Source organism: Acomys russatus, chromosome 2 (assembly GCF_903995435.1).
Source record: "Acomys russatus chromosome 2, mAcoRus1.1, whole genome shotgun sequence".
NCBI classification, from domain to species: domain Eukaryota; kingdom Metazoa; phylum Chordata; class Mammalia; order Rodentia; family Muridae; genus Acomys; species Acomys russatus.
Genome location: NC_067138.1, coordinates 1,108,149 through 1,124,820, shown reverse-complemented (window position 1 = coordinate 1,124,820; position 16,672 = coordinate 1,108,149). Strand labels below are relative to the sequence as shown.

General features: G+C 40.7%; 1 protein-coding gene across 1 annotated transcript in view; it reads left to right on the top strand.

The window, feature by feature from the left end:
* Unc13b (unc-13 homolog B) overlaps window positions 1-16,672 on the top strand; it is a 207,861-nt gene that overhangs the window by 92,221 nt on the left and 98,968 nt on the right. The window contains exons 8-9 of the mRNA XM_051157295.1: window positions 10,765-10,800; window positions 14,513-14,747. Of these exons, the coding sequence (XP_051013252.1) occupies window positions 10,765-10,800; window positions 14,513-14,747 (271 nt within the window). The remainder of the gene's footprint in view (window positions 1-10,764; window positions 10,801-14,512; window positions 14,748-16,672) is intronic.

Sequence of the window (16,672 nt, the reverse complement as noted above, 5' to 3'; positions counted from 1 at the left end):
ATTGTCTCACTGGGTTCTTGACAGCAGCCTTGCTTTGTAGCCCAGGCTAGCCTTGACTTTGTGACCTCCTGCTTCAGCGCTCTCAGTGTTGAGATTACCTGTGTGTGCTAGCGTGAGCTGCAGCCATTTGTTCATTTGATCTTTCTGTTTTGTTTGTCTGAAAGTTGAACACATGCCAATCAAGCGCTCTACTTCTGAGCTATCGCCACAGCTCTTTTTTTTTTTTGGTCATAATTTGCAATCTTCCCCAGTGTTCTTATATACCTACACTTTTGTTTTTATTCATCTATTTATAAGTATTTGTTTGAGCTTCTATATTAAAAATAATTATTAAATATGTATTAATAAAATCTAATTTTATTATTTAATAAATTTAATAAAGACAACTAAACAAATATGAAATATCAAGTAGTAATAGTTATTATTGTTTGTGTGCATGTGTGTGTGAGACAAAAGACTGGACATTCTGTGGTGTGTATGTGGAAGGCAGAGGAGAGCTTTTCAGGAGTTTCTCTCCTTTCATTTTCTTAAGGGCAGTGTATCTCCTCTGCTGCATACACCAGCTTCAGTCTGATTCTCCTGTCTCCGCTTTTCATTTAGACGCCAGCCTACATTCCTGACTTGTGTGGGTTCCATAGATCAAACTCAGGCCATCCAGCTTGTATAGCAACTGCTTGGACACACTGAGCCATCTTGCCTAAGCTTCTACTTTGCTGTTGTTGTTGTTTGGTTAAAAATAAATATTTTATTGGAAGAGGACAGAAAGTACCAAGGGAAAAAATATGTAATTGACAAAACATTTTATTTTAAAACAGGATATAGTAGAGCTTCTACTGTTTATTAGGTATTACTTAGACATAATACAACAAAATAAAAAAACAGAAGAAGCCATTTCTTTGTTGGAATTTATGTTCTGGAAACTTTTCTGACCACTACGTTCAAATAACCAGCTGTGTATTGAGCAAAGCTCATTTAATATATCCAGTAGATACTCCAAAGTTAATATGCCTAATTTTTTGATTAATTTACTTATTTATCCACTTTACATTCTGAGCTCAACCCCCTTCCTTTCCTCCAAGTCCCACCCTCACATCCCCATTCCTCCATTACCCCCAGTTCCCATTCCTTCCTCCCTTTCTCCCCCTATGGGTACCAACCCATCCTGGCACATCAAGTCACAGCAGGACTAGGCTCATCCTCTCCTACTGAGGCCAGATGAAGCAGCCCAGCTAGAGGAAAGGGATCCAAAGGCAGGCAACAGAGGCAGAGTCAGCCCCTGCTCTACTTGTTAGGGGACCCACTTAAAGACCAAACTTTACATCTGCTACATATGTGGGGGAGACCTGGGACCAGCCCAAGCATGCTCTTTGGTTGGTGGTTCAGTCTCCGTGAGCCACCATTGCCCCAGGTTAGTTTCCTCTGTAGGTTTTCTTGTGGTGTCCTTGACCCTGCCAGCTTCCTCTATCCTTCCTTCCACTCTTCCACAAGACTCCCTGAGCTTTGGCTGTGGTTCTTTGCATCTGTTTCCATCAGCTGCTGGATGAAGCATCTCAGAAGACAATTTTGTTAGGCAAGCATAGCACAGTATCATTAATAGTGTTAGGGGTTGGTTCTCTCTCATGGGGTGGATCTCAAGTTGGGCCAGTCATTGGTTGGCCATTCTCAATATCTGCTCCATCTTTATTCCTGCACAGGCAGGATCAATTTGGGTTTGAAGGTTTTGTGGGTGGGTTGGTGTCCCCCTTTCTACACTGGAAGCTCCACCTGGCTATAGGAGGTGGCCACATCAGGCTCCATATCACCTTCTGCTAAGAGTCTCAACTAGGCCAGGTGGTGGTGGCGCACTCCTTTAATCCCAGCAGTTGGGAGCCAGAGGCAGGCAGATCACTGTGAGTTTGAGGCCAGCCTGGTCTACAAAGCAAGTCTAGGACAGCCAAGGCTACACAGACAAAACGTGTATCGAAAAACAAAACAAAAAAGAATCTCAACTAGGGTCACCCTCATAGACTCCCAGGAGCCTCTCCTGTCTTAGGTCTCTGTCTCTCTGTACCCACAGATGTGCCCCTACCAATTTCTGTTCTCTCTCCATCCCTTTCTCCCCCGATCTCCCCCACACCTGAATCCTACCTCACTGTTCATTTCACCTTCTTACCTTCATTGTATATTTTATTTCCACTTCTAAGTGAGATTCAAGCATCCTCTCTATGTCCTCCTTGGCTTCTTAGGTCTGTGAATGTGAAGCATGGTTATCCTGTACTTTATGGATAATATCCACTTATAAGTTAGTACATACCATGTGTCATGGTTACATCACTCAGAATGATGTTTTCTAGTTCTATCAATTTGCCTGCAAATTTCATGATGTCCTTGTTTTTAATAGCTGAGTAGCATTCCGTTGTGTAAATGTACCACATATTCTTTATCCATTCTTTGGTTGAGGGACATTAGGTTGTTTCCAGTTTCTGGCTATTATGAATAAAACTGCTATGAACATAGGAGAGCAAGTGACCTTGTGGTATGGTAGAACATCTTTGAGTATATGCCCAAGAGTTGTATGGCTGAGTCTTGAGGTAGAACTATTCCCAAATTTCTGAGAAACAGCCAGATTGATTTTCAAAGTGGTTGTACAAGTTTGCACTCCCACCAGCAATGGAGGAGTGTTCCCCTTTCTCCACATTCTCACCAGCATGTGCTGTCACTTGAGATTTTGATCTTAGCCATTCTGATAGGTGTAAGATGGAATCTCTGAGTTGTTTTGATTTGCATTTCCCTGGTGACTAAGGACATTGAGCATTTCTTTAAGTGCTTTTTGGCCATTTGAGATTTATCTGTTGAGAATTCTCTGTTTAGTTTTTGTATCCCAGTTTTAATTGGGTTGTTTGGTTTGTTGGTGTTTAATTTCTTGAGTTCTTTTTATGTTTGGAATATTAGCCCTCTCTAATGTAGGGTTAGTGATGATCTTTTCCCATTCTGTTGGCTGCCATTTTGTCCTATTGACAGTGTCCTTTGCCTTACAGAAGCTTTTCAGTTTGAGATCCCATTTATTAATTGTGCTTAGTGCCTGAGCTGTTGGTGTCCTGTTCAGGAAGTTGTCTCCTATACCAGTGCATTCAAGGCTGTTCCCCACTTTATCTTCTGTTAGATTTAGTGTTCTGGTTTTATGTTAAGGTCTTTGATCCACTTGGACTTGAGTTTTATGCAGGGTGATAAATACAGATCTATCTGCATTCTTCTGCGTGCAGACATCCAGTTAGATCAGCAACATTTATTGAAGATGCTTTTTTCCTTTGTATGGTTTTGCTTTCTTTGTCAAAAATTAAGTGTCCATAAGTGTGTGGGTTTGTTTCTGGGTCTTTGATTCCGTTCTGTTGATCAACCTTGTTTGTTTTCATGCATGTGGTTTTTATTACTATTTGTTGACTCTGTTTTTTAGCAATTAAACTTTATTATGCAACCCAACTAGCTTATACAAGAAGGAAAAAGGTTAAAGGGACAAAAGAGTGAACCTTCCGGTAGCCGTTCCACGGAACAGATCCTTAGGTGTCTCTCTGGCGGGCGTGTTGATCTAGGTTGTTCGCTGCCCCTGCACGCTCTCCCTGTAGCCGACTTTGTTATTCTCTCTTCTCCAACTCTTTCAGTCACGTGGGAAGGACCGGCTCTTTTTCCTGGTGAGGATCCATTAGAAAGACAATAGTCCAGGTGGGGTTTTCAGGTCTGTTTCCTGAATTCCAGACCCAGGATGGCTCCACTCAGTCTGTCACAAGGTATTCATGGGGTGCCCCAAGGGTAAAGCCCGCCAAGACTGCTCCCACCTGTGACAAAGCTTACTCCTTCCCACAACTATTGCTCTGTAGTATAGGTTGAGGTCAGGGATGGAGATTCCTCCCAAAGTTCCTTTATTGTACAAGATTGTTTTAGCTTTCCTGGGTTATTTTTACATATAAAATTGAGGTTTGCTCTTTCAAGGTCTGTAAAGAATTGTGTTGGAATTTTGGTTGGAATCACATCAAATTTGTAGATTGCTTTTGGTAGGATGGCCATTTTTACAATATTAATACTATCGATCCATGAGCATGAGAGATCTTTTCCATCTTCTGATAGCGTCTTCAATTTCTTTCTTCAAAGACTTGAAGTTCTGCTATATGGGTCTTCCACTTGCTTGGTTAGAGTTACATCAAAATACTTTATATTATTTGTGGCTTTTGTGAAGGTGTCATTTCCCTAATTTCTATCTCACCCCACTTATTTGTATAAAGAGGGCTACTGATTTTTTAAAGTTAATTTTGTATCCAGCCATTTTGATGACGGTATTTATCAGCTTTAGGAGTTCTCTGGTAGAATTTTTTGGGGTAACTTATGTACACTATCATATCATCTGTGAATAGCAATACTTTGAGTTCTTCCTTTCCAATTTCTATCCCCTTGATCTCCTTTAGTTGTCTTATTGCTCTAGTTAGGAATTCCAAGAACCATGTTGAATAGATATGGAGAGAATGGGCAGCCTTGTCTTGTCCCTGGTTCTAGAGTGCTTGCTTTAAGTTTCTTTCTGTTTAATTTCTCTTAGCTATTGGCTTGCTGTATACTGCTTTTATTGTGTTTAGGTATGGGCCTTCTATTCCTAATTTCTCCAAGGCTTGTAACATGAAGGGGTGTTGGATTTTGTCAAAGACTTTTTCAGCATCTAATGAGATTACCATGAGGTTTTTTTTTCTTTCAGTTTCGTTTACATGGTAGATTATATTGATGAATTTTCATATGTTGAACCATTCCTGTAGCCCTAGGATAAAGCCTACTTGATCATGGTGGATGATGTCTTTGATGTGTTCTGGATTCAGTTTTTGAATATTTTATTGAATATTTTTGCATCAATGTTCATAAGGGAAATTGGTCTGAAATTCTCTTTCTTTGTTGAATCTTTGTGTAGTTTAGGTATCAAAGTGACTGTGGCCACATAGAATGAGTTTGACAATATTCCTTCTGTTTGTATTTTGTGTAATAGTTTGATGAGTATTGGTATTATCTCGTCTTTGAAAATCTGGTAGAATACTGTGCTAAAACCATCTGTCCATGGGCTGATTTTGGCTGGGAGACTTTCAATGACTCAGGCTTTGATCTTTTTTTTTTTTTTTTTTTTAATTAGGCTTTGATCTTTTTAAACCTACCTTATTTGAGATTCTTTAATGCATATACCTCCCTTCCAACCAACCAACCCTTGGTAGGAGAGAAAGACGATTAATAGTGACAGGAGAGGCAGACCTTTTTAGACTCAGTTCCTTGGGGCTATTCCACTCTTCATTGTCAGGATTCCAGCAGGCTTGTCAAACAATAAATCAGCAACCCAGCAAAAATGACCAAAATAACTGCAGTAGCAGGAACTTCAGAGCCTTCTCTGGGGCATTTCTCTCTAGGAGCATCTAGAAGGTAAGAGATGCAAAGCCAAGAAGCAATGTGAAGTGATGCAAAAACATATCTCTTTTTTGGGGGGGCTATTTATACTCTCCCACAGTCTGAGCAGGATGTTTTTCAAGTGCCAAAGACCATGCCACCATACCAGGCAGTTTCCTGTTGACAAAGATCACATACCTCTCCTGAGTCTGTTTCCAGTGGACAAACATCACATGAGGCAGTTTCACATCCCACACTTAGATCAGAACAGAAATATGGTTACTCCAGTGTAGCTTCTATTTCCTTAGGGGTTATTTAAATAGTACATGTGATCTTAATTTAACTTTGATACTTGATATCTATTGAGAAAACTTCCCATTTCATTTAGATTTTCCAATTTTGTGCAATAGAGGCTTTTGAAGTAAGACCTAATGTCTTTTTTGATTTCCTCAGTCTCTGTTCCCCTTTTTATTTTTGGTTTTGTTGATTTGGATACTGTCTCTCTTCCTTTTAGTTAGTTTTGCTAAAAGTCCAAGTGTTTTGTTGATATCTTCAAAGGAGACTTCTTTGCTTCTTTGTATTTTTCTCTTTGTTTCTAATTCATTTATTTCAACCCTGGGTTTGACTACTTCCTGTTCTCTACTCCTCTTGCTCCTTTTTCCCCCTAGAGTTTTGAGGTGTGCTTTTAAGTTGTTTGTATGAGATATTCCACTTCCTTGTGAAGGCACCTAGTGCTATGAATTTTCTTCTTAGCACTGCTTTCATTGTTTCATAAGTTTGGTTATGTTGTGCTTCATCTTGATGGAGTTCTAGAAAGTCTTTAATTTCTTTCTTTATCCCCTGTCTCAGTGGTCATTGAGTAGAGAGTTGTTCCGTTTCCATGCGTTTGTAGGCTTTCTGTTGTTGTTGAAGCCCAACTTTAATCCGTGCTGGTCTGATCAGATACAAGGGGTCATTTCAACTTTTTTGTATCGGTTGAGGCTTTCTTTGTCACTGACTATATGGTCAATTTTGGAGAAGGTTCTGTGAGATGCTGAGAAGAAGGTATATTCTTTTGTGTTTAGGTGAAATGTTCTAGTAAGTCCATTTAATTCATAACTGTTAATTTCATTATTTCTGTGTTTAGTGTCTGTCTCAATGACCTGTCCATTGGTGAGAGTGGGGAGTTGAAGTCTCCCACTGTTCATGTGGGAGGTCCAATGTGTGATGTAAGCTTTAGTAGTGTTTCTTTTACCATTGTGGGTGCTCTTGCATTTGGGGACATTGATGCTCAGAAGTGAAATGCCATCTTGGTAGATTTCTTCTTTGTGTATGAAGTGTCCTTCCCCATCTCTTTTGATTAATTTCAGCTGAGGATCTATTTTATTAGCTATTAGAATGGCTACTCCAGCGTGCTTCTCAGATCCATTTGCTTGGAAAACCTTTACTCTGAGGTAAAGTCTATCTTTGTTGTTGAGGTGAGTTTCTTGTGTGCAGCTGAAGGATGGGTCCTGTTTTCGTATTCATTCTGTTAGTCTGTGTCTTTTTATTGGGAAATTTAGTCTATTCATGTTGAGATATTGATGACCAGTGATGTAAAAACTTTTTTTATATTTGTTTTTGCGAGACAGGGTCTTTCTGTGTAGCACTGGCTGTCCTGGACTTGCTTTGTAGACCAGGCTGGCCTCAAACTCACAGCGATCCACCTGCCTCTGCCTCCCGAGTGCTGGTATTAAAGGCAAGCACCACCATTCCCAGCTGACCAGTGGTTATTAATTACTGTTATTTTTATGTTTGTAGTGGTAGTGTGTGTGCTCCTTTCTTCTTTTGGTTTTGCTGGTGTGGAGTTATTCCTTATACTTTCTTTGGTGTAGTTAAACTCCTTGGGTTGGAGTTTTCCTTTTAATATCTTCCGTAGAGCTGAATTTGTGGATAGGTATTGTTTACATTTGGTTTTGTCATGTAATATCTTGTTTGTCTATCTATGGTGATTTTTACTTGCTAGGTATAGTAGTCTGAGCTGACATCTGTGGTCTCTTAGAGGCTGAAAGACTCTGGCCCTCCTGGCTTTCATAGTCTCTGTTGAGAAGTTGGGTGTAATTCTGATGGGTCTGCCTTTATATGAAACTTGGCATTTTTCCCTTGAAGCATTTAATATTCGTTTTTTGTTCTCTACATTTAGTATTTTGATTATTCTCTGGTAGGGAGATTTTCTTTTCTGGTTCAATCTATTTGGTGTTCTGTAAGCTGCTTATATGCTTATACGCATCTCTTTCTTTAGGTTGGAGAAAATTTCTTCTATGATTTTGTTGAAAATATTTCCTGAGTTTTGGAGCTGGTAGTCTTCTCCTTCTTCTATTCCTATTATTCTTAGGTTTGGTCTTTTCATGTTGTCCTAGATTTCTTGGATGTTTTGTGTCAGTAGTTTTTTAGATTTAACACTTTTTTTGACCGATGTATCAATTTCTTCAATCGTATCTTCTACACCTGAGATTTTCTTTTCCATTTTTCATATTCTGTTGGTGGTGCTTGTGTCTGTAGTTCCTGTTCTCTTCCCTAGCTTTTCCATCTCCAAGATTTCCTCAGTTTGTGTTTTCTTCATTGCTTCTATTTCCATCTTCAGGTCTTGAATAGTTTTATTCATTTCCTTCACCTGTTTGATTGTATTTTCCTGTATTTATTTAAGGGATTTTATTCATTTCCTCTTTAAAGACCTCTATCCTCTTTATAAGATTGGATTTAAGGTCGTCTTCTTGTGCTTTGGCTGTGTTAGAATGTCCAGGGCTTGCTGTAGTAGGACAGCTGGGCTCTGGTGGCGCCATATTGTCCTGGCTCTTGTTGGTTATGTTCTTATGCTGGCCCTTATGTGCTGTTGTTCCTGGTGTTGCCTGGATGTTTCTGATGCTGAGAGGACTCCTTGGAGAGGCAGACAGAGCCGTGAGCTTCACAGTGGAGCTCAGGGAGTAGCACATTGCTGTCCTTTGCTGGTTGTGCCCCAGGTTGACCCAGCAGACAGAAGATTGGGGGTCAGGGGAGGAGGAGATCTAGCCTGGATGTTCCTTGGTACCCTCCTCAGGAAGGCAGGCAGAGCCCAGGGCTCGACATTGGAGCTCAGGAGACAACATGCAACTCACCTCCACTGGTTGTGCGCCCCAGGTGGACCAGGCAGGCAGGCCGGTGTGCCTGATCTCTATTTGATCATGTCCCCCATTCTGACCTTCTGTTTTATATTTCTTCTGAGTGATTAATGTTACATTCATCTATTAGCATAAGCTTAAAAACCTGCTATTGAGTTACTCACCAGCCTGATTGATTTTTACCTCCAAATGTCTGATGGCTCTATCCACTCCCTCCCACCCTGTCACATCAGCTTCCTTACCAGCCCCATTGACTACAATGTACCACTGTTTTCTTTATGAAATAGAAAATCAGATCCTATCTCCTTTCTCTTAAGAGATGTAGTCGCTTTGTATTGCCTTCCAGATAATTCTACATTTCTAACATTACTTGATTTCTAAACATGACAGAGGATGCCCTGTGATTGCGCACTTTCATTGCAGAATTGTTCTTAATTATTGTCCTATTAACTGGTGAGATGTTTTAATAATTTTTGCGGTGGGGAGGGAAACTTGCTTGATTAAACTAGTATTACTTCTGCTACAATGTTATTGGGCTGAGGTAGTGGGAGTAGAGACTGGCTTATTAGAGAGCCTGACATGTCGGGCATGTCCTTCCCCCCCCCCCCCATCCCTAGCTTTAGGATGGTGCCAGTAAATGGGATTAGTTTACATATTCAATTTCTTTATGTAATAGATTCATACTTAATTAAACAGAAGAAACTATCCTCTGCTGTGGAAAACTCAAGGAAGAAGCAGTGTCAGCAGGGAGAGCTGCCTTTGGGCTCAAAGTTAGTGAGAAACAGCCTTGTCACTTGCCTGGAGCAAAAATATGCTTAGGGTTCAATGTGTTTTTTGCCCCCAATTTTCTTTTTAAAAAGAAACAAGGTAATTACCCTCTAGCAGTTGCTATGACAACAGTACTATAGCCTGGGAGAATTTCCTTTCCCCCCCCTACTCATGACTAGACAATTAACTCAATTATAAAAAAAATTAAATGGCACAATAAATCAATGTACTATCTCTGGGGAATAATAAGAGGGGGCGTATATGGTAGGAAGAGGTAAGTGCCTGGGAAGAGAGGGGTTGCCAGTGACTCAGTGACTCAGTAGTAGTTGTATTTGCCCAGTGTAAGGCATTCAGGTGAATGCAGCCAGCTGGGATTGCCATCAGCCTTCGGGCCAAGATAGCTACACTCTCAAAATTCTGAGTCTTCTGGACGACATTGAGTATTCCTTGTGGCTCTTAGGACTGTCTGAGAGCACAGGTCAGGGAGCTATTTCCTTTTGGCCACCAATTTATTAGGAACTTATAGACAAGCAGAGAGCTGGCAGCCTGACAGCCAGTTCCAGGGACTACTTACTGATGTGTGGTTTTCTCACCTAACCCTTATGCTGACACCGATGAGGAAGTGTCTGCAGTGGCGCGTTCAGACCATATAGTTAGTAGGTAGCAGAGCAGGAGAATTGAGCTCTGACTTTAGAGCTCATGCTCCTACTCAGGAAGCTAAATTACTTCCTTTTTCCTAGGACTAACTGCTGGTCTTTATCCAATTTTTTGTTCCAAATTCCGTTTGGGTATAGGAAAGGATTTAAATTTAACTAATTTTTTTTTTTACTTTTTTACTTTGCAAAGTAGATAGAAAATGCCCTTTTTTTTTTTATCTTTCAAAGTTTGTATTTTAATAGTCTTAATTAAGATGCTATATGTAATTCAGAAAAATGGCTTCTTCTAAAGATCTAATATGCTAGGGTATTTTTTTTATTACATATTAGACAATTAGAGGATACGTTTTTTAAAGAGCTAGACATTGTTTGTTCCCACCTTTAAACTAGAGAGTCTGAGAGTGGCTCTCATGTGGGTGAGCACTTCTTTGTACGTGTCATGGCAGCTGAGCTTTTATGGATATACTGTGGCGGGTCCAAGCTTAGAGAGCACAAGTGCGAGGAAGCCCCTTTGAGACAGGAGAGCAGGTTTTAATTTTGACTAAAGACATATGGCGCCCTATACGATGATGTCCTGAAAGACCTAGAAGGAAGTTTGAACAACACCAAGTCAACTAATTTGTTCTTCAGTAGACAGCAAAGAGCAAGAATATCGTGTAGATTTGCCTCATGTGTTTTAGAAGGTACACAATTCATAATATAAAGCTTGTTGCCCACAAATAGAATAGGAAGGAATATGATAAGCCGTATAAGAATCAGTGTGGGGAGAATTGATCTTTTAATTCCTACTAAAATTATATCTGTCACACTTCTTTGCTTCTTCTCTGTGGTTTCCTTAGGTCACTGGACCTATTTGGGCTGGGGAGAGCATCAGGGTACGTAAGCATTTCAACCCCTTACCATTTTCTTTTTCCTTTGTGTGTGTGTGTGTGTTTCTGTACACACCTGTGCATATATGTGGGTGTGACATACAAATGTGGGTGTCGTTGTGGGAGTGTGGAGGTCAGAGGATAACGTGTAGGACTTGGTTCTCTTCTTTCAGCATGCAGATCTTGAAGATTGAACTCAGGCCATCAGGTGTCCGTACCCACTGAGCCGTGTTGCCGGCCTAATTGTCTTGATTTTTCCCCCTTTAATGTTTTCCCCCTTTAATGTATTCATGCTTACCAGTACATGCACTTCAGTTCTATGCTCTTTTCCTATTTAAATGGTGGTAGGGGGTGGGTAGGGAAAGGGAGAAAAAGGAGGAGAAGGGTTTTGAGTGAGACTTAAGTATCAAAGCTACAGCCACAGCCCTAGACACAGTGGTGTCATCTGCCTTTGATGTTGGCACTTTTGGTCTCCTGACTTAGGAGTACTATGACCAGAAGAAGCCTATTCTAGGATGAACTAGAGGCAGGGTTATTGTGTGTTTCCATGTGGCTGTGCAATGGTAAAGCTGGGAAGATCTTCAGAAGCGACTGATGTGTCTGGTTCGTTAGCCAAGTGTCCTCTTGGGAAATGACAAGCCATGGCCGCCCACCATTGTTCTTGAGCTTGGGGAGCAGCGGCCAGTACTTCCCAGCTGATTTTGACCATTGGACAGTACGAGAACCAGCCTCAGTGAATCCACCAGGTGGATGGTCGGACCCAAATGGTCTTGTCACTGGAATGTCCAAGTACTTCCTGTGGCCTGAGTCCTGAGTGTCGCTGATGCTAGAGAACTGCTCCAGTTAGCACAAGAAAGAGTGGAGACATCAAGTAAGCCACAAAGGGTACATGCTAGTCCTCTGTTATTTTTTTCTCTGGCCAGTAAGGTATTCAGGATTTAAAGACAGCGACCAAACCCAAGAGTACAACCTACCAAAGAGCTGCAGTGTTCAATATTTCATTCTGTTTTCTTGAGTGTTTACCATGAGGCTGGAGGACCATCTTTGCTGCAGGTTAATACCTTACCTAGGCTACATTATTTTCTGTTATTGCCTTTCACGCACATTCTGAGTGAATTACCAAATTTTTCTTAGAATATAAATATATTATAGAAAGAAATATATCTTCATTCACGATGCCATCTTTTTATCTGATTCTAGCAGGTGTCCCTTCCCCCTGCACTTTCACCCCCTAAATAGCTGTGGTTCTTGGAAGCCATCTCCATAAAGCTTTTCTTTCTCTCCCACCAGGAAGTGAACTTTCTTTCCTTTCAAGTCATATAGTGCCTGGCATATGCTATTCTTATGAAGTTACTACAAATACTGAATAAAATTCAGTATGTGACCCATATTTTCATTCTCCTATTAAACCAGCATACATTCTAAATCTTGTTTGTAGTTTGGACTTGTGTGTGTAGACATCCAGTGTCTGAACGGGCAGCCATTCCAGACTTAATTTCCATCTTTCAAATAAACTTTACCAAGTGCTTTTCCATTGAGACAAAAAAAGTATTTTTTTTTTTTCCCATCTATTTATTCCTCTTTGAGACGTGGTCTCACTATGTAGCCCTGGCTGCTTTAGAACTCTTTTGTGTAGACCAGGCCTCAAACTGGGCCCAGCATTTGTCACCACACCTGGCTGGCTTTTTAATTTTTGCTCTTAAACTATCTCCCAAGTCCCTGTAGATGAGTAGTCAAACTTGTGCCCAGCTACTATTCTTTTCTGTAAAGCTATTTTCTCGTCTGTATCACATGGCACTGAGGGCTAAGTTGTAGAGGCTGTGCCTGACACTTGAATGGCTTTTTATCCAAGCTGAAGGTTTATGTTTTTCATTATTTCCCCTTTTAGTTTCTAGTTAGCTCCAGTGCTCAGATGCATTTCTCTCTTGCTCCCTTTTCTGTAGACGAACACTGACCACGGAATCATTTTCTTATCATTGTCTGTTTTTCCTCAAGTTTTTAAAAACCACAAAACCACTTTTAAAAAATATTACATCTCGGGGCTGGAGTGATGGCTTAGTGGTTAAGAGCACTGCTTGCTCTTTCAAAGGACCTGGGTTCAATTCCCAGTACCCACATGGCAGCTCACAACTGTCTGTAACTCCAAGGCCTGACACCTCTACACTAACACATGCACATAAATTAAAATTTAAATAAAATATTAAAAAAATATTACATCTCATTGTATATCCTGCCCCCAACCCAATATTAAGTTAATCTGGCCAATACTTGACAGAGCTCACATAGCTCAGGCTGGTCTTGAACTTGCTATGTAGCTGAGGATGGCTTTGCATTCCTAATCCTCTTGCCTGTACCCTCCAAGTTCTGGAGTTACAGCTGTGAGTTTCATCATTTCTGTCTGTATTTTCGTTGGTGTATTTGAGTTCATTGGGTCTTTGTCATTTCTGTTGTATGGATATAAGTTGAAGGCCCAAGTGCAAGTTTGGTCTCACAGTCTTGGGGAGATTTCTGTAGCCTACACCCGCTTCCAAGACTGTCCTTCAAAATTACAATTATGCTAAAAGTAGTTCCAGTCAGGAATGGTGAATATTCCTGTCCTTGATTGTGAGCCAAATAGGAACTTAGCAAAAAAGGGCATCTGGGACCTTGTTAATCATATGCATATGGGCATAGTATCAGACATGGATTTTATGTAATATGGTTTGCATACTGTTAGGTTCCTTCCGTCCCCAATACAATTTTTATTTGTGATGGTAGTTGTTTTAGTTTTCATTAAGAGCTAGCTAAGCCAGGTGTGGTATCACACACTTTTAATCCCAGCAATTGGGAGGCAGCGACAAGCAGATCTCTGCGAGTTCAAGGCCAGCCTGGTCTACAAAGTGAGTCCAGGGCAAAACCAAAACAACAACAACAACAAAAGAAAACAAAAAAACCAAAATAAACCCAAATGAAAAAACTGGCTAGTCAGTTACTGGTTTGAAAAGCAAAACTAAAAAAAAAAAAAAAAAAAAAAAAAAAAAAAAGAAAGAAAAAGAAAAAAGCAAAGCAAAGCTCATTTTGATCACTGTTGCCTTGTTACTGAGACTGTGGGTGTGTTTTCTTCTCAGTCCACGCTCAGATAGGAATTCTCAGCACAGGGTGTAGACTCGTGGTGGGAATTATTAGGGAAGCCTGGTATTACAGCAAGACAGTTCTTAAGCCGCACTTCGAGCCTTCGGCCTGACACAAAATCCACCCTGGTTCTTGGACCAGCTTGCGACGTGTGTTTGGCTCAGTGCATGCATTTTAAAGGCTGTAAACTCCAGACCTACTTTAAATTAAAATATGTTTTCTTCTAAGACCTGGAAAAGACATTTGCCCCCCTGCTCTTTCCCCTTTAATAATCAGAGAGCCAGAATCTGTGCGAGACATTTCAGAGCAGAGCTCAATTAGGCGATGATAGCTAGGAAACTGGAAGCAGAATTCCAGAGAAACTGCAATTCAGACGATCCTGTAAGAGTCAACAGGAGAGTGAAACTGCCACGTCTCATGTGATAGGAAGGAGAGACACCATTTTGCACATATATTTGATGTCACTGGACTTTAATGCAGCTCAATTTTTACTCTTATTTTCAAGCTTCAGGTGTATGGCAGCCTAAGTTAGAAGCAGGAAACGTTCTGAAGAATTACATAAAGTTACATAAAACTTGCCTGGTTGGTCTGTGTTTTTTTTCTACAGCCTTTGAAGACCCCGATAGTGCCGTTGATGACCGGGACAGTGACTACCGCAGTGAGACCAGCAATAGCATCCCTCCTCCTTACCACACAACTTCCCAGCCCAACGCTTCTGCGCACCAGTTCCCTGTGCCAATGCGGTTGCCGCAGCAGCTGTTTGTTCACGGCAGCTCCCGGGACTCCTGCAATGATTCTATGCAGAGTTACGACCTTGACTATCCAGAACGCCGGGCCCTCAGGTCGGTATCCGACGGGCAAGGTCCTGGTGCTTTGATGGAGGTTGTAGCGGAAGCGTAGCAGCAGCGTGACAGCCGGAACCAGAAGCATTTTATGTGGGTTCTTAATCTCTTTCAACATTTCCAATAGGAACACTTGTCTTTGCGGTTCTGCTGGTGAGGACACGCCCAACCTGAGTGGGGGGTTCAAAAAAGCCTGATCCTCCTGCCTCATCTTTGCTCTGAAGTAGTAATTTTGACAGACCATTTACTAAGATTAAAACAAAGAAAATGACCAGTATATATGTTTGAGTAGTCTTTCCTGTTTACTTACCTAGAAGTTTCTTAAGAAAATATAGCAGCTTTGGTATTTTTTGGTGGAACTTTATTTTAATTCATTTTATTAATTTCTTTAACACAAAATATATATTTAGATAAATTTTAAGATACAATATGGCATTCAGTGAAGACTCTGACACCCACACCCTGGCCTTTCTCCACCTCATCTATTTCCTGTCTCCTGGTGCCCTTCATAGTGCTATTTTTATGTACTCTTCCATAGACTATTGTCATCTGTTGTGAGTAGAAGAAAAACACATACATTTGTGCTCCTCCCCGTCCCCCAGTGTTTAAAAACATTCCAACTTAAAATTTTTGGGAGGTAGTATAATGAGTACCCATCCTTGTTGCTTAGACTCAGTTGTGTTAGCAGGTAGCCCCATTTGTTTGATTTCCTTATCCCCAATATGCCCACCCGAATGCTCTCTCTGCCCACACTGCACAGTGCGTTACAGACACTGCGTTGCATCACTAGAAAGTCATTCGGCACATAACTTCTGAAAAGGGGCCTACATCTTACGTAACCTGGTGCTGTGATAGTACTAGGAAACGTTATAATACAGTGACGTCATCTAACACACAAATAATGACTCTCTCCAGTTCTCCCAGTGCTCTTTGTGCATACTTTCCCTCCTCCTTTTAAACATTTTATTGTATTTTATTTTGAGTCAGGGTCTCATGATGAAACTCAGGCTTGTATTTTTCCTTCTGGACAGATGATCAATCTAGTCAAGAATCATGAAGCATTATATTTGGGTTTCCTATTTCTTTATCAAAATTTCTTTGCTATGTTTTTCCTCTAGCTGTGTAAGACACATTTTTTAGGAATCAAGGTCATCAGTTTTGATAATGTAATTTAATTTGGTTTTATTTGATTGTTTCTTTGTGTTTAGAATCACTTTAAGCATTTTTGGCAGAAATACTAGATGGGGTGATATTTTCTTCATAGTTCATCTAGGAAGCACATACTTTCTTATTAGGGATACTTTTTTTTGATATATTGGTAAAGAAATCTAGTGTATGCTATACTACTCCCCACAATAAAGATGCTCTCTCTCATTTATAACCAGTTAATATCTGGGATTACATCAGTAGTGCATTCCCCCAACAACTTTTTTTCCCCCAAGACAAGGTTTCTCTGTGTAGTCCTGGCTGTCCCAGACTCACTTCGTAGACCAGGCTGGCCTCTGCCTCCCAAATGCTGGGATTACAGGCGTGCACCATCACGCCCGGCTCCCCCAACAACTTTTATCAATGATTTTTAACATCTACCCATTCTTGCTTGAATCATTTATTTTATTGGTAATGATTATTTTGACAATTATTCCAATTTAACTAATAATTTTAACTTTTAAAATTCACCAAACTATAGGCATGATCTCACCCCCCGCCCCCATACACCACTTCATCAAATTGCATGTTGGTGAATTTTTTGCTTTTGTTTTTTAGAGACAGCTCTGGGTATCCTGGCCTCACTTTGTAGGCCAGGCTGGACTTGAACTCAAGAGATCTGCCTGCCTCTGCCTCCTGAATGCTGGATTAAAGGCGTGTGCCACTGCACCTTGCTTACATTGGTGAATTTTTATCTGGAGCTTCAGTAGGCCATCTGC